General features: G+C 40.4%; 1 protein-coding gene across 1 annotated transcript; it reads left to right on the top strand.

Moving 5' to 3' along the window:
- The first annotated feature begins 1,115 nt into the window (after window positions 1-1,115).
- Window positions 1,116-14,481, top strand: LOC121508666 (synaptogyrin-3-like). Its single transcript, XM_041785659.1, has 4 exons — window positions 1,116-1,314; window positions 5,570-5,804; window positions 7,994-8,139; window positions 13,540-14,481. The coding sequence occupies exons 1-4, from the start codon at window positions 1,210-1,212 to the stop codon at window positions 13,765-13,767; spliced, it is 714 nt and encodes a 237-aa protein (XP_041641593.1). The 5' UTR covers window positions 1,116-1,209; the 3' UTR covers window positions 13,768-14,481.
- Window positions 14,482-15,582: the final 1,101 nt, after the last annotated feature.

Consider the following 15,582-nt stretch of genomic DNA (forward strand, 5'->3'; position numbering starts at 1 on the left):
GGTATTTTTTATATTGTGGAATATATGGCAATTTATAACATTTATAATTGTTAAAATATCCCTACCTAACATGCTGGATAGACTGCCATAGATAGCTGCCATACAAAGCATTTGGGAAAGGGGCGGGACTTTTCAAAAATGCTCTGTCACAGTTATTACAGGCCAGACAGAGCAATAAGACAAAATGAGGTTGTTTGCATGCAGCTCTGATGCAAACTGCCAAAGGATATGAACAGTGGATTATGATGTAGATAAAACTTATACCAGGCCGGTCAAGAGAAGAGTGAAAATGTTTTGGCGTCAAAGTGTGGCTCTTTGCTCTTGTTTTTTATTAAGTAATGTGGAGCAATTCTGATAAAAGTGTCTTTTCTAAAGGTACTTATGAGCTAATCACTGTAGCAGTGGCAGCCACTGTATGTATCAGCTTACAGTACACAGCTCTGATAAAACTGTTGCTACACTATAGCTACATCTGAGCTTAGTGTGGCACTGGCGGAAGCTAATGGCTTCGAGTGCAACTCAACCGCGCCCTTAGCTACCGCCTCGTCGTCCTCCGATGACTCTGCTTTTAAACATGTAATATTAAACACTAAGCCATAAATCAAAATGAAAAGAATTAACTATGAAGATGGAAACCATTTTTGAGAAAGATGTATCCAACATATATTTTCAATTATGCAGCAGTTGGTCAGCAGGGGGAGCCCTAAATATTTTGGCTTCACTTTTAGGGAGCTCTTATGCTGCCCATGCTGTATACATCCTCTGAGCTAAAGGCTAATATTAATTTGCTTTAAATGGCTGGATTATAGGTACTTTTGAGAATGGAAGTGTGTATACTAAGTGAAATTTGGATTATTGCATATATGGGTGAAATGGGGAAGTTTCACAGGCTCCAGGCTATTTCATTCCTAGACAAAAAAAGACTAGAAAACAGACACTAACCGTGACAACGAAAAAAAGAAATTGGATAAACCAGCAATCAATGAAACACAAAATGGAGCTGCACAATAGAAATGGTTTAAATTGAGGCTTTTAGTGCCACAATTAGCAGACGGTGGGCTTCATTTTACGGCGCAGCCCCCTCTCGTCCCTCGGTGACGCGCTGTGACTTCACACGGAGGCTGGAGCAGGACGCTGCCGCTCCGAGCTGCTCTCTCTCCGTCTCCTCTTCTCTCTCAGCGGGCGTCGGTGCAGCAGAAAGCCGGAGGGATGCAGCCAGCGGGCGCGTACGGCGCCGGGAAGGCCGGGAGCGTCAGCTTCGATGCGGTCGCCTTCTTCACGCATCCCCGCACCATCCTCAGACTGATGTCGTGGGTAAGTGAGCTTCCTCTGCAATGTGCTGTTTTCTATCAATGAACAGGCCTACCTGCATTCCCCCCCTCTGTCTCATTCACGTTGTCTCTGCCGCTCACGCCTTGCTCATCTCTCCAGCCAGCTCACCTTAAACATAAATCATGCTTTTGAACAGAAAATATGTCATTTCCTGTCAAATCTCACACGTGTTGTTAATTTCAGCGCGGTAAAATGAGCAGAAATCGTGTGAGAGATGCAGCTGGAGCGTCAGCAGCAGCAGTGTCTGATTACCATATGTTTACCAGGAGCCTCTTTGTGTCTAGATGGAGCTCATGTGTTGGATTAAAATGCCCGCTAGCCAAAATGTAACACCTCTCTGTATCATGTCAGTGCAGCTGTGAGTCACCACACAGCTGAATGTGCGCCCTGGAGGAATAAGGAGCCATAATTTTGTTTTTTTTAAAGGTGGCACAGCCAGTCAACAGGAGGACAGAAAGCTTCTCTCTCTCTTTCTTTGTCTTATAATTACATTTACACAACCTGATTTGTCCAGGGGGCAAAGCTTCTTTAAAAAAAAAATGTAAAAATGAAGATTTTAGACAAAAAAACAAACCAGATAACAGGACAGCACATCTATAGATATGTTTATCTGAAATACTGCCATTAAAATACAATTTTAATATATATATGCACTCTCCTGTATTTAGAGGGTACCTGTTACTTTGAAAATTCAATTAACTGATCAAATATGTAAATCAACAACAAAATAATGATATATCACAAAGGTATAAGCCACCTATAGTGTTAAAGGTGGTCTAGATTGGCTGTAATCTCTGCAGTCGCAGCATTAATGTGATGTCCCCTTGAGTGCATCACCAATCATCATCCTGTTACATAATATATTGAGGCAATCACTTTAATAAATGCAACACAAAGCAGCTGAAACCAAAGGGATTATTTCTAATGACATGGAGTGCAAGAAGCGTGAGTTTAAAGGCGGAGGATGGCTGTGCACCTGTCAGTCTGGCTCTGATCGAGGTTTCTGCCTGTTAAAAGTGCATGCAAAGGTGGATAAATGTTGGGTCTATTGGGGTAGATGTCAGGAGAGGAAGGGGAAACTTTCTCCCATGTGGGGAGGGCCAACCGAACCTGGGGGTAGGGCTAATTCCCTACATGACATCATGGAGGGAAAATCTGAGAATGGCTTGTTTCAGCACACATTTTCTGAAAGGTGGAGAAAAATGGGGGGAGGGAATGGATTTTTCTGATTCTTGGGGGGATTGTGGACAGGCCAGGGGCACATATTTTTCTGTGTATTTTGCATAATATGTGACCTTTAAAAGAACATTAAAGTATTTATGGAGTTGGGTCAAATCAGTTACTTGGCCATAGCAGTGCCATTAGCCTCCAGTGCAAGCATTGCCCCTTCAAGCAGGATGTGCTTGGAGAAGCTAGCCTATATTACCCCACAGACAGATATAGCTGCTCCATGTAGTTTTGAGTTTTTTTGATGAAAATGGGCCACAAAACAAAACAATGCTGGCTCAATTGCATGCTATATTGAAAAATTAAAGCATTTCAATTTAAACCCAGAAACCCTCTGTGTTTGGCACTATTTTGCAGTTGGGCTTCAGCTACCGGCTACGTATTCCTCCGCCTCAGTGTATCTGAACAGCTGTTAGTGCCTGCTTGCTTCATCAGAGAAAAAAACAGTTAATTTCAAACTAGTTATTTCAGCTCAATTTTCTACTTCAACAGCTGACGCCGTTTTCATAGAGTAGAAATATTGCACTGACTATAGCTTGTCTATAATTCACCATTAGAAGTGTAAAGCAACAGCCATAAACTTACTTTGATGACCAATTTCCCTTCAGCTCATCTGGTGGGGTTTGTTTCTCCAACTTATCTCCAGAAATTTAAAGAAGGTCCTTAAAACACCAACACTCAGTAAGGCAGGGAACTCTGGATGGGGAGTGATGCAGGCTGCAGCCCCTATCCTCTATCAGAAATGTCCTGAAGAAGTGTTAGAACTAAGTCCCACTTATGACAACAGTAGCTCTTGTCGGCATGGGCTCACAGTTTCCACTGAAGTTTCTGTCCTGCTATTTCTTTCCTCTGTCTCCACTTGTGCTTTTCAAAGTAAAAGCCTGGTTTGCATTTCTGTGAAGAAGCTCACCTTGTTAGTATGCTTTTATATAGATTTTTTTCCCAGCTCATTTGGGTTATACAATGATTCAAGTCAATAGTAGAGGGAATTATGAAGCTAAAACTTATAAAGAAGGGCAAGGCTGTGACAGCAGGGAGACACAGACAACACACAGCCTGATGTCTGGTATACAAGCTGAATAGGCTGGAACTGACGAGTGCTACGGCTGGAACTGATGAGTGCTACAGCTGTCACATAGCGAGCACGCACCCAGTCTGAAACGGACGTGAGGGGGTGGTGGGTCCTAAGTACTGGTCAAACATATATACAAGAAAGCATGTGCTGTAGACCTGGACTTTCTGCAAGGTCTGTCTTATCTAGTGTAGTGCTGACCTTGCAAAGCTGACGGATTGGCCTGAGTCCATGCCTGTCATCAGGAGGCCTCAGGCCTGCCTTAACTCCACCTCCGCCTGTTGATATTTTGACCAAAGCTTAGTTTGAGTCAGCATTTCCAACATGTGGACCGCCATCATCTGGCTTCAAGATGCTTCTTCAGAAACCAGTGTGTGATGTCACTGATGCCCCTTTTCCACCAAGCCAGCTCCAGGGCCCGTCCTGGGCCAGAGATGGAGCCGCTCTGCAGTTGGTTTTGTCAGAGAACTGGTTTACTGTTCCATGGACTTAAGCTGACCAGAGAGTCATGTCATTAAATTACTGTGAACGTCAATGTGCATCCCCGTTTTCCAAGTAACACCCAGCTCTCATTGCTGCCTCAAGCTTTCTTTGTACTAAATCTGAGGCCCTCACAGCCAGGAGACAGCTCGTCTCCTCAGATCCCTGCTGCTTTGTTTTTGCATCCAGGTTTGTTTTGCACCATCTCATCTGAAGCTCTGTTGGCCATCTGTATGTTCCAATCTTTTCCCAAGCCACACGACAGCACCTGGCCCCTAATCTGAGCATGCAGACCCCCAGGCTTGGGCTGGTTCTTTCCCCTGGACCAGCAGGGAATCGGTACCACAATAGAACCAGTTTTTCTGGCCTTGGTACTAGATTAAGGACCGGCTCCAAACTAGCCCTGGAATTAGCTTGGTGGAAAAGGGTATGAGATGGCTATGATGCATATTTTTTCCCACTTATTGATTAATTAGAAATATTTTCTTAATGATCTTCTAGTCACTGGTGGTAAGATATTTTAGATTTTAAAGACCACTTTTTCAAAACATAAGATATTTCAATCACAATAATACATTTGAATGAGGTTCCTTTTCTCTTTTACTCTTTCATTTATGATGACTTAGGGGATGTACTTTTCAGGAAAATGTCTTCCATTATTGTTGATTTTTCTGTTTAGGGAATTATGAAATGCTTGAGTTGCGACATGAGAAAAGATCTTTGTTTTTGTTGCAGATTTTATCTGCAAAGCCTGAAAGAAGAGGCAAAATATTCTATCAATTCTGAGCCGTTAAATGAACATGCATTGAAGTGCAACATTATAATAGTGTCCCTGTGTCTTTTAAACTCATGAGGATTGGGCACTTTTTATGCATAACATGTTAATACAGAACAATAAATTCATCTGCTTGAGCTCTACACGTGTTTTGGGGTCTTAAGAGTGTTGTCTTTGTCGTCTTTCTCGTCTTCGTTATCGTTGTTTTGTTAAAGGTGCAGGGGATGTTTCCTGCTAAGGCTAAGCTTCTTGATGTATCACTGAAGGTTTCCTTGACAAACTCTTCCTCTCCCTCTGTTGACCTTGTTTCTGTCCCTCAGGGGTGATTTGATGAACAGCAGGGGTTCTTTATGAACTTGGCTCCTTGTCTCCTTCTTCTCGTGGCTCTGTCTAAGCTTTTCATCTGCTCCGACTCTGATCCACTGTTCTCAGGCTGTTTTTTTACTTCCTTTATTCCCTCTTTTCCTCACTGCTGCCTTTTCAAACTGCTTGTCTAGTTTTGCTTTCAGTTGTTTGTTCACCCAAAATAACTATTTTAATATTTTTGAGTGTATTTTTGTGTCCAGAAGCTGCCATGTCTGTTTGTGGTGTGTATGAGGAATGACGGGCATTCACACTCCAGTGTGACTTCATTCTCTGCTACATGTTAGATAATAAATCAGTCCACGTGTGTCTCCCTGCAGGTTTTCTCCATAGTGGTGTTCAGCTGCATCGTGAACGAGGGCTACATCAACATTGGCTCGGAACGTCTGCTCTGCGTCTTCAACAACAACGGCGACGCCTGTAACTACGGCATCACCATCGGCGTGGCCTGCTTCCTTGGCAGCATCTTTTTCCTCATCCTGGACTTTTACTTTCCCTCCATCAGCAACGTCAAGGACAGAAGACGCGCCGTCCTGCTGGACCTCGTTTTCTCCGGTACACTGAATTATACATAGACTACTGCTGAAAGAGTATGATGTGAATATGCAGAGCAGTTTGAATAAAACAGATATAAGAAGGATGCACTTAAAAAAACCCATAAACTCAAAAGAAAATGCATAAACTTTAAAGTAAACCCTGTTCTAAAGATAGACTGACCTTATTCGAACATTATTAGTCTTTTTTGTGAATATTGTACAAAGAAACACTTATTTCTACATGTTGAGAACTAGATTCACATGCAGGCTGCTATAGTTGTGCAGTGCATTCTGGGCATTGGTTTTGATTGAACTCACCCTGATCTATATTGCTGTTGACTTTTTTACTGCAATTGGTAAATTTCAAAAGGCTTTAAGGATGAGACACCATATGAAGAAGGAAAATTCATAAGTCTGATTTGCTTTAATCATCTGACATTTGATGATGTCTAGACCTTTTCAGCAACTTGAAAGACTAGTTTAATATAGGAATTTTTGGTATGTTTGTAGAAGTAATATGAAGCTACCACCATCAGCTAACTAGCTTTACAGAGTTCGGCACAAGTGCACGAAACGCTGGGAAAAATCATCAACCAGAAGGTCCAAATTCTCCATTACAAGCACATTTTATCTTATTTATTTGATTAAAACAGCACTACATCTTCAATGAGTGCATTCATCTCTTATTATTCCACGCTCAAGGAAATGCAACCTGTCGGTAGCAATGGCAAATTAATGTACTTAAAATGGAGTTGGCCCACTTTTACAGCTAAAACAGCCTCCACTCCTCATGGAAGGCTTTCCTCAAGATTTTGTGGGAATTTGTGCCCATTCACCCTGTAGAGTATTTTTGAGGCCAGGCACTGATGTTGGACGAGAAGGCCTGGCTTGCAATCTCTGTTCCAGTTCACCCCAAAGATGCTTGATGGGGTTGAGGTCAGGACTCTGTGCAGGCCGGTCCAGCTCTTCCACACTGAACTCATCAAACCATGTCTTTATAGTCCTTGCTTTGTGCACTGGGGCACAGTCATGATGAAATAGAAAAGAGCCTTCCCCAAACTGTTACCACAAAATTGGAAGCATTGTCCAAATTGTCTTGGTATGCTGAAGCATTAAGATTGCCCCTCACTGGAGATAAGGGGCCAAGTCAAACCCTTGAAAAAGCCCATACCATTATCCCTCCTCCACCAAACTTCTTAGTTAGCACAACGCAGTCAGGCAGGTAACATTCTCCCGGCATCCGCCAAACCCAGACTCACCCATCTGACTGCCAGACAGAGAAGCGTGATTGGTCACTCCACAGAACATGTTTCCTCTGCTCCACAGTCTAGTGTCAATTAGCTTTACACCACTCCGCTTGCCGTTGGACTTGGTGATGTGATTGCATGCAGCTGCTCACTCATGGAAACTCCTGCCGCACAGGTTTTGTGCTCACATTAATGCCAGCTTCAGCTATGGAACCAGCAGTGTTGGCGACTTGTAGACACCATGCACCTTAGCAGTCTAGACCCAGCTCTGTGATTTGACATGGTCTTCTGAGTTGCTGTTGTTGCTAAATGCTTCCACTGTCTAACAATATCATTACAGTTGACTGTGGAATATCCAGCAGGGATGACATTTCAAAACTGTCTTATTGCAAAGGTGGCATCCATCACGATACCACGCTTAAAGTCACTGAGCTCTTCAGAACGATCCATTTTCTATCAGAAATGTTTGCAAACTGAGATTGCATGGTTGGATGCTTTTTTTATATACACCTGTGGGTCTGATTGAAACACCTCAATTAAACAATTAACTGGTACAGCCAAATTTTTTTGTTCATATAGTGTAACTTCAGTTCTGACTTGGAGCTATACAAACAAAGATTACATGTACATCTGCAGTAAAGGTGTAAAAACGTGCCGGGGGGGGGGGGGGGGCAAAGTGAGGAAATGTGTCTGTTGATATGTGACCTAAACCTCACTCTGATAATGAATAAAAACATTTGATCACAAAAAACAAACAAAGATTGATAGATATATCTGTTGTCACTCTTCACACATTTTCACTGCAGATCTTTTATTGGTGGATACAGACTGTATAACTTTAAACAACAGTATTACATGTTAACTTACAGTTTGAATATCAATAAATCAAAGAAAATTCAAGTTATTACTAGTATAGTAATATACTAGTGCATGGTGATTCATACATTCTCCCCTCCTCCAGGTCTTGCCAGCTTCCTGTGGTTTGTTGGCTTCTGCTTTCTGGCCAATCAGTGGCAGGCGACCTCACCAGATGAGCTCCCATTGGCTCAGGGCTCCGATGCCGCCAGAGCCACCATCGCTTTCTGCTTCTTCTCCATCCTCACCTGGGTCTGTAGGAGTTTTTTAACCTCTCTGTATGTTTGTATGTGTGTTAATGTTTCCTCAGCCTTTGTGAATGTTTATGAGTGTTTGAATCCATCATCATCATCGTCATCATCATCATCATCATCATCATCATGTGTGTATGTGTATTTCAGGGTTATCAGTGTCTGCTGGAAATGAACAGATTTAAGAGCATTTCCTTCATGGAGGACAAGCAGAGGCTCCTGCCCAGGACTCCTCAAACCCTCTCTCTAGTCTAACACACACTCATTCTCTCACCTAGATTGTATTTATAGGTGGATAAACAGCTCAAATTTTGAAGTAAAATATCAAGTATATATGTTTTCAGTACTGACAAATAACTACATACACATACCTGCAGTACCTCTAGTAACATAAGATGGGACCTATCCGTGGGTAACCACCATACTGCAGGGGGAACATTTTTCTGTTCCCACCCAGAAGATAGCATCAATATTGAACCTGGCTGAAAATGCCATTGGCAGTTTTGTATTGTTGCAAAATTAAGATCTGTGGGAATTAAAAGTTAATGACTCAGATTTAGTTTAAGCAGATAATAATCTCTCTGAATGAAGACCACTTTTGTGCTTCTTTGAGGATTAAATGCATTTATCAGATAGATAGGCTAATAACCATCAACATTTTATGCATTAGACAATATCTGTAGTCTCTTTGCCACAGATGAGCAACTTTTTCAAAGTATTTTGTATAGTAGAAAAAATATACCCTAGACCTGCAACTACCTGCCAGCACTCTCTGCATAACGCTAAAGCTCATTTCAGACTTGCAATTGTTCAAAGGTTGTGTCACACCTTACTTTTCATTTTAGTGTTCATGTTAACAAGTCAGGGCTTTTGAGACTGCCTATGGGAGTGTCATAACTCTCATGCAGGGAATCTAGAGCAGTGGTTCCCAACCTGGGGGTCCAGGAACCCCTGGGGGAGTGCAAAAGATTTCAGGGGGCGCAGGACCCTGTCTGTTCTCATGTTGTCAGTTAGTATAAGTTTTTTTTTTTTTAAATCATGATTAGCAACATAATGCATGACAGCGTTCTCAAGCCACCCTAAAATTTGAATAACTTGACAGTTTCCATTCATTTTTCAGCAAAAACTGGAAATTTAGGGGGAAAAATAGAAAATTTTGAGATTATAAAGTCTATGTTTACAAGCAAACAATTTCAGATTTTCAGAGTTTAAAAAGTCTTAAATTTAAAAAGAAAAAAAAAAAGAAGTTCCTGAAATCATAAATTTACAACCTGCAAAGTAAGTAAGAAACCAAACTGAAAACAGTGGTTTGATCTTTGACTTTTAGACTTAAAGTCTCAAAATTCAAAGTTGTGGTTCACTTACAGTTAAAGTAAAAAAATAGTTAAAGTTAAAAAAAAATCTGAATTAATGACTTTTTAAACTTCTTGAATAGTAACAGATATTCTTAATTATTTTTTCTTCCCTGGCCCTGATACACTGTCATAATAATGGATAGTTTTTTTTACCTTTTTTTTTTTACCTTTTTTTTTTTCTAAGAAAAGAGTCTGTAGGTCTTTTATGTTGGGATTTTGTCAGTGAAAACAATTGAAACGGATGTGTACTTTTTTCAAATGGGTTCTGTGGATGCTTATGTTTTCTTAGATGTGAGTAGGGAGGTCCCTAAAAGGAAAAAGGTTGGGAACCACTGATCTAGAGAATAGAGGGCTGTTACATTTTACAGCAGGGTGAATGCATCTCTCAACCTGAATAGACAGGAAAATGATAAACACAGAGTTATATTTACGTTATTTTAGCAGATATGTGCTTTAACATCAGTAAAACATGTTTGCAGTCCGTTTATTGATAAACCCCTGAGAAGGTCACAAGACAAAGCAGGTCTAAAAACATTGTATTCTAAGCTTCAAGCTTGCTGAACTCTGTTTGCTTATCAGTAGAATATATCACAGGGCAGCTTTATACATTATGATTACATACCCTGGTCATTAGGGGTGTAACGGTTTATGTATTCGTCCTGAACCATCATGGTTCGGTGCCTGTAGCCCCACAACGAATACGTCAGAACCATTAAAAAAAAACAAACAAATATAACAGTATTTATCTGCCAATCTTGGTGGCAGTAATGTTGTTAAGTGTGGTTGCTAACTGCTATTAAACCATCAACGAAGAAGAGGAAGTAGCTGGCATATGAAAACACACAAAGAAGAAAAGTTTGGTCCCGGCTTCCGTTGTAAGAGCGGCAGAGCAGCGAGACCCACTGCCTTTTTCACCCTCTCCTCATCTCCACGTTGTTTTAAAAACCTCCGGAAGTGAAAGAAGAGAGGATCAAAGACATTACAGCTTCTGATAGATTTAAAGACTATACACAGACCTGTAGAAGTAGAGAACAAGGACTGCAAATATGCATTTGAGCACTCTGCTCAGACTCTGTTGCAACATCCCATCCTGTGTTTACATGAGCTAGTCTGGGATCCTTCACTGACACACGAGTCAGGATTTTGCACGAGGAATCACTGCACCAGCTTCTTTTTTTTTTTTTTTTTTAATTCAAAATGGTGTTACAGCACTCATCATAAAGCATTAACATGATATATTGCTCTAAAAAGCACAATTTTAATTTGCAATGGTATTTATTTTACTTTTGTAAACTAGGAGATATTGGACTGTTTTTTCGGTTTGCTTTCCATTTTGCATATTTTTTTTGTTTTCCTCTTTTTTGTCTTTTGTTTAATACCTCACAGGCTGTACCAACTATCACTGATAATTTTTAATAACACTAGATGGAACAAAGAATTGATCAGTTGATTCAAATTTATGTTTCGAACTTCTGAATAAAATATTAGCTGCACTAACATTAGTAAAAGAAAAACAATAAGCGAGGGACCTCTGGAAGTTTAAATCTGGTACTTTTTCTTTTTCTATCACTGAACTGAACCCATACCGAACTGTGACCCCAAATCTGAGGTACGAACGTGCTTCAAGTATTTAGATGTCTAAGAAGTGCAATACAAGCTCAAAGTGGAGGAGCAATGCATAACTACAACCACCAAAGTCCAAGGCACATAATCCCTCCACAGCCAGCAGCTTAGACTGGGAACAGGCACCAAATGCTCCCAGAGAAGAGCTTCTCTCAACCAGACATCCCTGCTTTAATAAAAAAAAGAAGAAAAAACACGACCAGTCAGCCTGATTCATCATCCACTGATAACCCAGTGGAGCCTTTTAAAGTAATCTCACCACCAGGCCTACAGCAGCCATTCATCTCACTGTCAGAACCAGTGGAGAGGTTAAACTGTAATTGTGTCAGAGAAATACAGTATGTTACATAAGATCTTATTTTAGAGCATCAAGCCTTTCTTTCAATTCTTCAGTGAATGCATTATGACTTGATTCATCTCTGGAGGATTTATAGCATGTGACAAAGAACTCTCTCAGTCTTCACAGAATTGTTAGATTACTCACTATGAGAAACTGAGCTCAGCCTTTAAGGGTTTCTGCATATGATGCTCTGACTGTAACATCTGAGGAACTTACCTGGGTGATGTCATCAGGGATGTTTCTGCACAGGAGTTTAGGGTGCCAACTTTAACCAAAAAACTACACTGGTATCACCCTGTATAGAGTTTCAAAGACAGAGAGATACCAAGCAGAGCTGGTGTAATACTGTGGTCTGATGACAGTCTGATACTGATAGTCCTTTCAATCTTTATTCTTAATACGAAACATGCAAACAGTAAACTGATTGCCATTATCAAAAAGTTAGTTGCCATGTGACACTACAATAAATAAAACTACTTGTTAATGAGCACACAGGCTTTAATTGATCTATGTGACTTTATGCATTTATGTGAGTCTAATTGGTGTGAATGTTAGTTATGTTTGAAACAAAACATAATGTAATGACTCAGTATGTAACAACAATGTACAATATAACGAGGCACAATGTAACAATGATGCATAATTTTACAGTGACGCATTATGTTCCGGGGCATAATGTAATGAAGACAATAATAGCAATAATAGACAATAATGTAGCAGCAGCATGTTATAAAACATTAATTCATAGGTAACACATAATGTAACGACACTTAATGTAGCGGTGCATAATGAAACACCAACGCATAATGTATAAAAATGAATAATGTAGCATGAAACTAACAAAAATGTATAATGTAATAACAGGTGGATAATGTAACAAAATGCTGACCACATAAAAGTTCAAGTTCTTACGCATATTATGCGTCATTATTACATAATGCAGCATTGTTACACTGTGCTCTGTTGTTGCATTACGTGTAGTTACACTTTGCACTGTTACATTATGTGTTTTTCACAGTATGCGTTTTTTTACTATGCATTGTACTTTTATGTGTTAGAACATTATGTGTCATTACATAATTACTTGCCGTTACATTTTGTGTTGTCGTTAATCCGCTTTTTTGTAATTCTGCGTTGTTACATTATGCGTAATTGTTATATTTTGCGCTGTTTCATCATGCATTGTCCTTACATTATATGCTGTCCTTACATTGCTGTAACATAATGGTCTGTTACATCATGTGCTGTTACATAATGACCTGTTACATTATGTGCTGTTTCATTATGGCCTGTTACATCATGTGCTGTTACATAATGGCCTGTTACATTAGGCGCTGTTACATAATGGCCTGTTACATCATGTGCTGTTACATAATGGCCTGTTACATTAGGCGCTGTTACATAATGGCCTTGTACATTATGTACTGTTACATAATGGCTTGTTTCATTATGTGTTGTTACATAACGGCTTGTTACATTATGTGTTGTTACATAATGACCTGCTACATTATGCGCAGTTACATAGTGGGCTATTACATTACAGCTATTACATTATTTGATGCTACATGATGGCCTGTTACATTATGCATCGTTTTCACATTTACCTTTGCCCTTACATTATGCGCTGTTACATAATAACCTGTTACATTATGTGCTTTTACATTATATACTGTTACAGCACGCATCGTTACATCATGTGTCATTATGTTATGCGTTGTCGTCACATTAACCATTGTCATTACATCATGTGTTGGTTACATGATGCATTGCTGTAACATCGCCTGTTGTTGTTACATTATGCGTTGTTACATTATACCTTGTTGTTACATTAGCAGCTCTTACATGCCTCAAGTGGACACTTGGGGGAACTGCAGACTTTTGCATTTCTGCACTAGCTTCTTTTTTAATAATAGAGGTGCTGAAATCAACAAAAATACTCTCTCTCCTAAAGATTCCTTGTTCCTATGCATGATTTCTGGCAAAGCTAACACAGCAGTAAACATTCTTGTCACAGTGCAAATGTTCTAAGTGTTTTCACTACTTACAGCTTTTGCTAATTAATGTGTTTGTGTGTTACTAACAGGCTGTACTGACGCTGAGCGCTCTCCGACGCTTCTTAACTGGCAGCAGCCAAAACTTATTCACATGGCAACACATGGAGCAAGCCCCTAGCAATGCTCGGGCCACACCGTACCCCATCGCCAACGGAGCTACTATAGTAACAACCAACCCCTACCAGGCCCCGCCCTTCACTGAAACCCTGGACCCACAGAAGCTTACACAGCAGAGACCCATGGCTCCTGCTTTCTAGAGACAAACAGACAGACAGAGGAGGCCCGAGAACGACACTGAAAACGACCCGGGCACGGACACCACTTCCTGCCTCGCTGTTTTGCAGTTTCCCCCTCCTCTCTTGAGATTGGAGGGAATTTCAGATCACGTAATGTATGATCTATTTTCACCATGGCAACTGCGAGCTCTGCTTAGTTAGTTGTAACTCTCTTGTGTCGACAATAACTGTCTTCTGCTCATGCACACACAGTCAGCGCACGTGAACACAGCTGTACCCACTCACAATCACACCTGGAAATACGTGTATATACACTCGGAAGAATCCACACATGCACATCTTGACTGCATGTTCATATGGTGAGGTAAGATTAACATAGATGTAGATCAGAGATGAAGCTCCATCTGCCTTAGTGAGGGAAACCTGAGCTCTGTAGCTCCATTTATCTGTTTCTGTTAGTCTTCAGTCAGCCTGACCAATCACAAGCTTACCTGCAGATATGTGGCCTCTCATTGGCTGGGAGTTAAGATGGACTGGCAGCTTGACCAATAGAATGTGAAGGAACGAGATGCAGTGAATTTGGTACGTTTTCTTGGCAAGGAAATAAAGGCAGGGCAGCTTAATGCATTCTGAATGCTGTAGTGTTTCAGTGTGAAATATTCATGTGATTAAATATTTTATTGTGATATGCTGAAGTGGCGAAATGAAAAATAAAATAAATCCACTACCACAACCACCGCCTAGATCAAAGTCTGCGTCTGCCTTTGTTCACTTTATGTTTTAATCATTTTTTCCTCGCTCCATGCTGCATGGGAACTCTTTTAATGTCATTATGTACTGAGTCCAAGATCCAGGGATGTGTGAGGCATACAGAACAACATCTGCTGGAAGTCCATAATTAGAAAGTGTTATGTTGAATTCATTAGCAGCAGCAGGTGGCAGATGTGTGAGCTTTATTTTTGGATCTATTAGGAATGCAACCACACCCTTTTTCTCCTTATATATATATATATATATATATATATATATATGAAGGAAAAATAGAATTTAAGCAAGGTGATGAGTCAAATGAAAGTCAGGAAGTGGTTTTATTCCATCACTTTCCAATCATGTTACAGCAGGTGAGCATCATATGCCCTGCTTTCATTCTGCAGGAACATTATAAACATTTGCATCATCCAGAGTCATCATAATCATCATCATCATTATAATCAACATCCTATAGCACTGTCATCCTCATCATCCATCATTACCAGCAGATACATTGACATTCATAAATGTATAAATTCATCTTTGTACTCCTCATATCGTCGCTGCTGTGTTAATAAAATATAATCTTCGCCTTTTTCTACAAAGTTTCACACCTGTAAGTCACCCAAATGAGCCCTTCTGTGCATCTGCATCCGTCGAAACTTCACCCAGTACAGTTTGATGTTGAGGACGAAACCGGCTCCAGCTTCAGACAGCAGGGGGCAGTCTAAATCTGAAGACCTCCGATTGCATGCTTCATCATACTCACCTGCATCTGAACTACCTCTACCCTGAGAATACTAGGACAGAGAGAAAAGAAAGTCAAGAGGGGGGTGAGAAACGAAGCGGACCGAAAACATTCAAATAGATGGGGTTTGGAAAAGAAGCGAGGTAGAAACTACAAAAGCCGAGGTCACACTACACAATTTAACTCTTAGTGCAATTTGACTTTTTGTGACTGTTGGGCTTGATGTATTAAAGGTGGGAGTTTTTCTTATATATCAAAAAAGATAATTCATTTGGCTGCAGTTTGACAATGACAAAGAACCTGTAAGGTTCAGTGGCAGTTTACTGAAGATTGAGAGG

The sequence above is a fragment of the Cheilinus undulatus genome, linkage group 4, assembly GCF_018320785.1.
Source record: "Cheilinus undulatus linkage group 4, ASM1832078v1, whole genome shotgun sequence".
Classification (NCBI taxonomy): domain Eukaryota; kingdom Metazoa; phylum Chordata; class Actinopteri; order Labriformes; family Labridae; genus Cheilinus; species Cheilinus undulatus.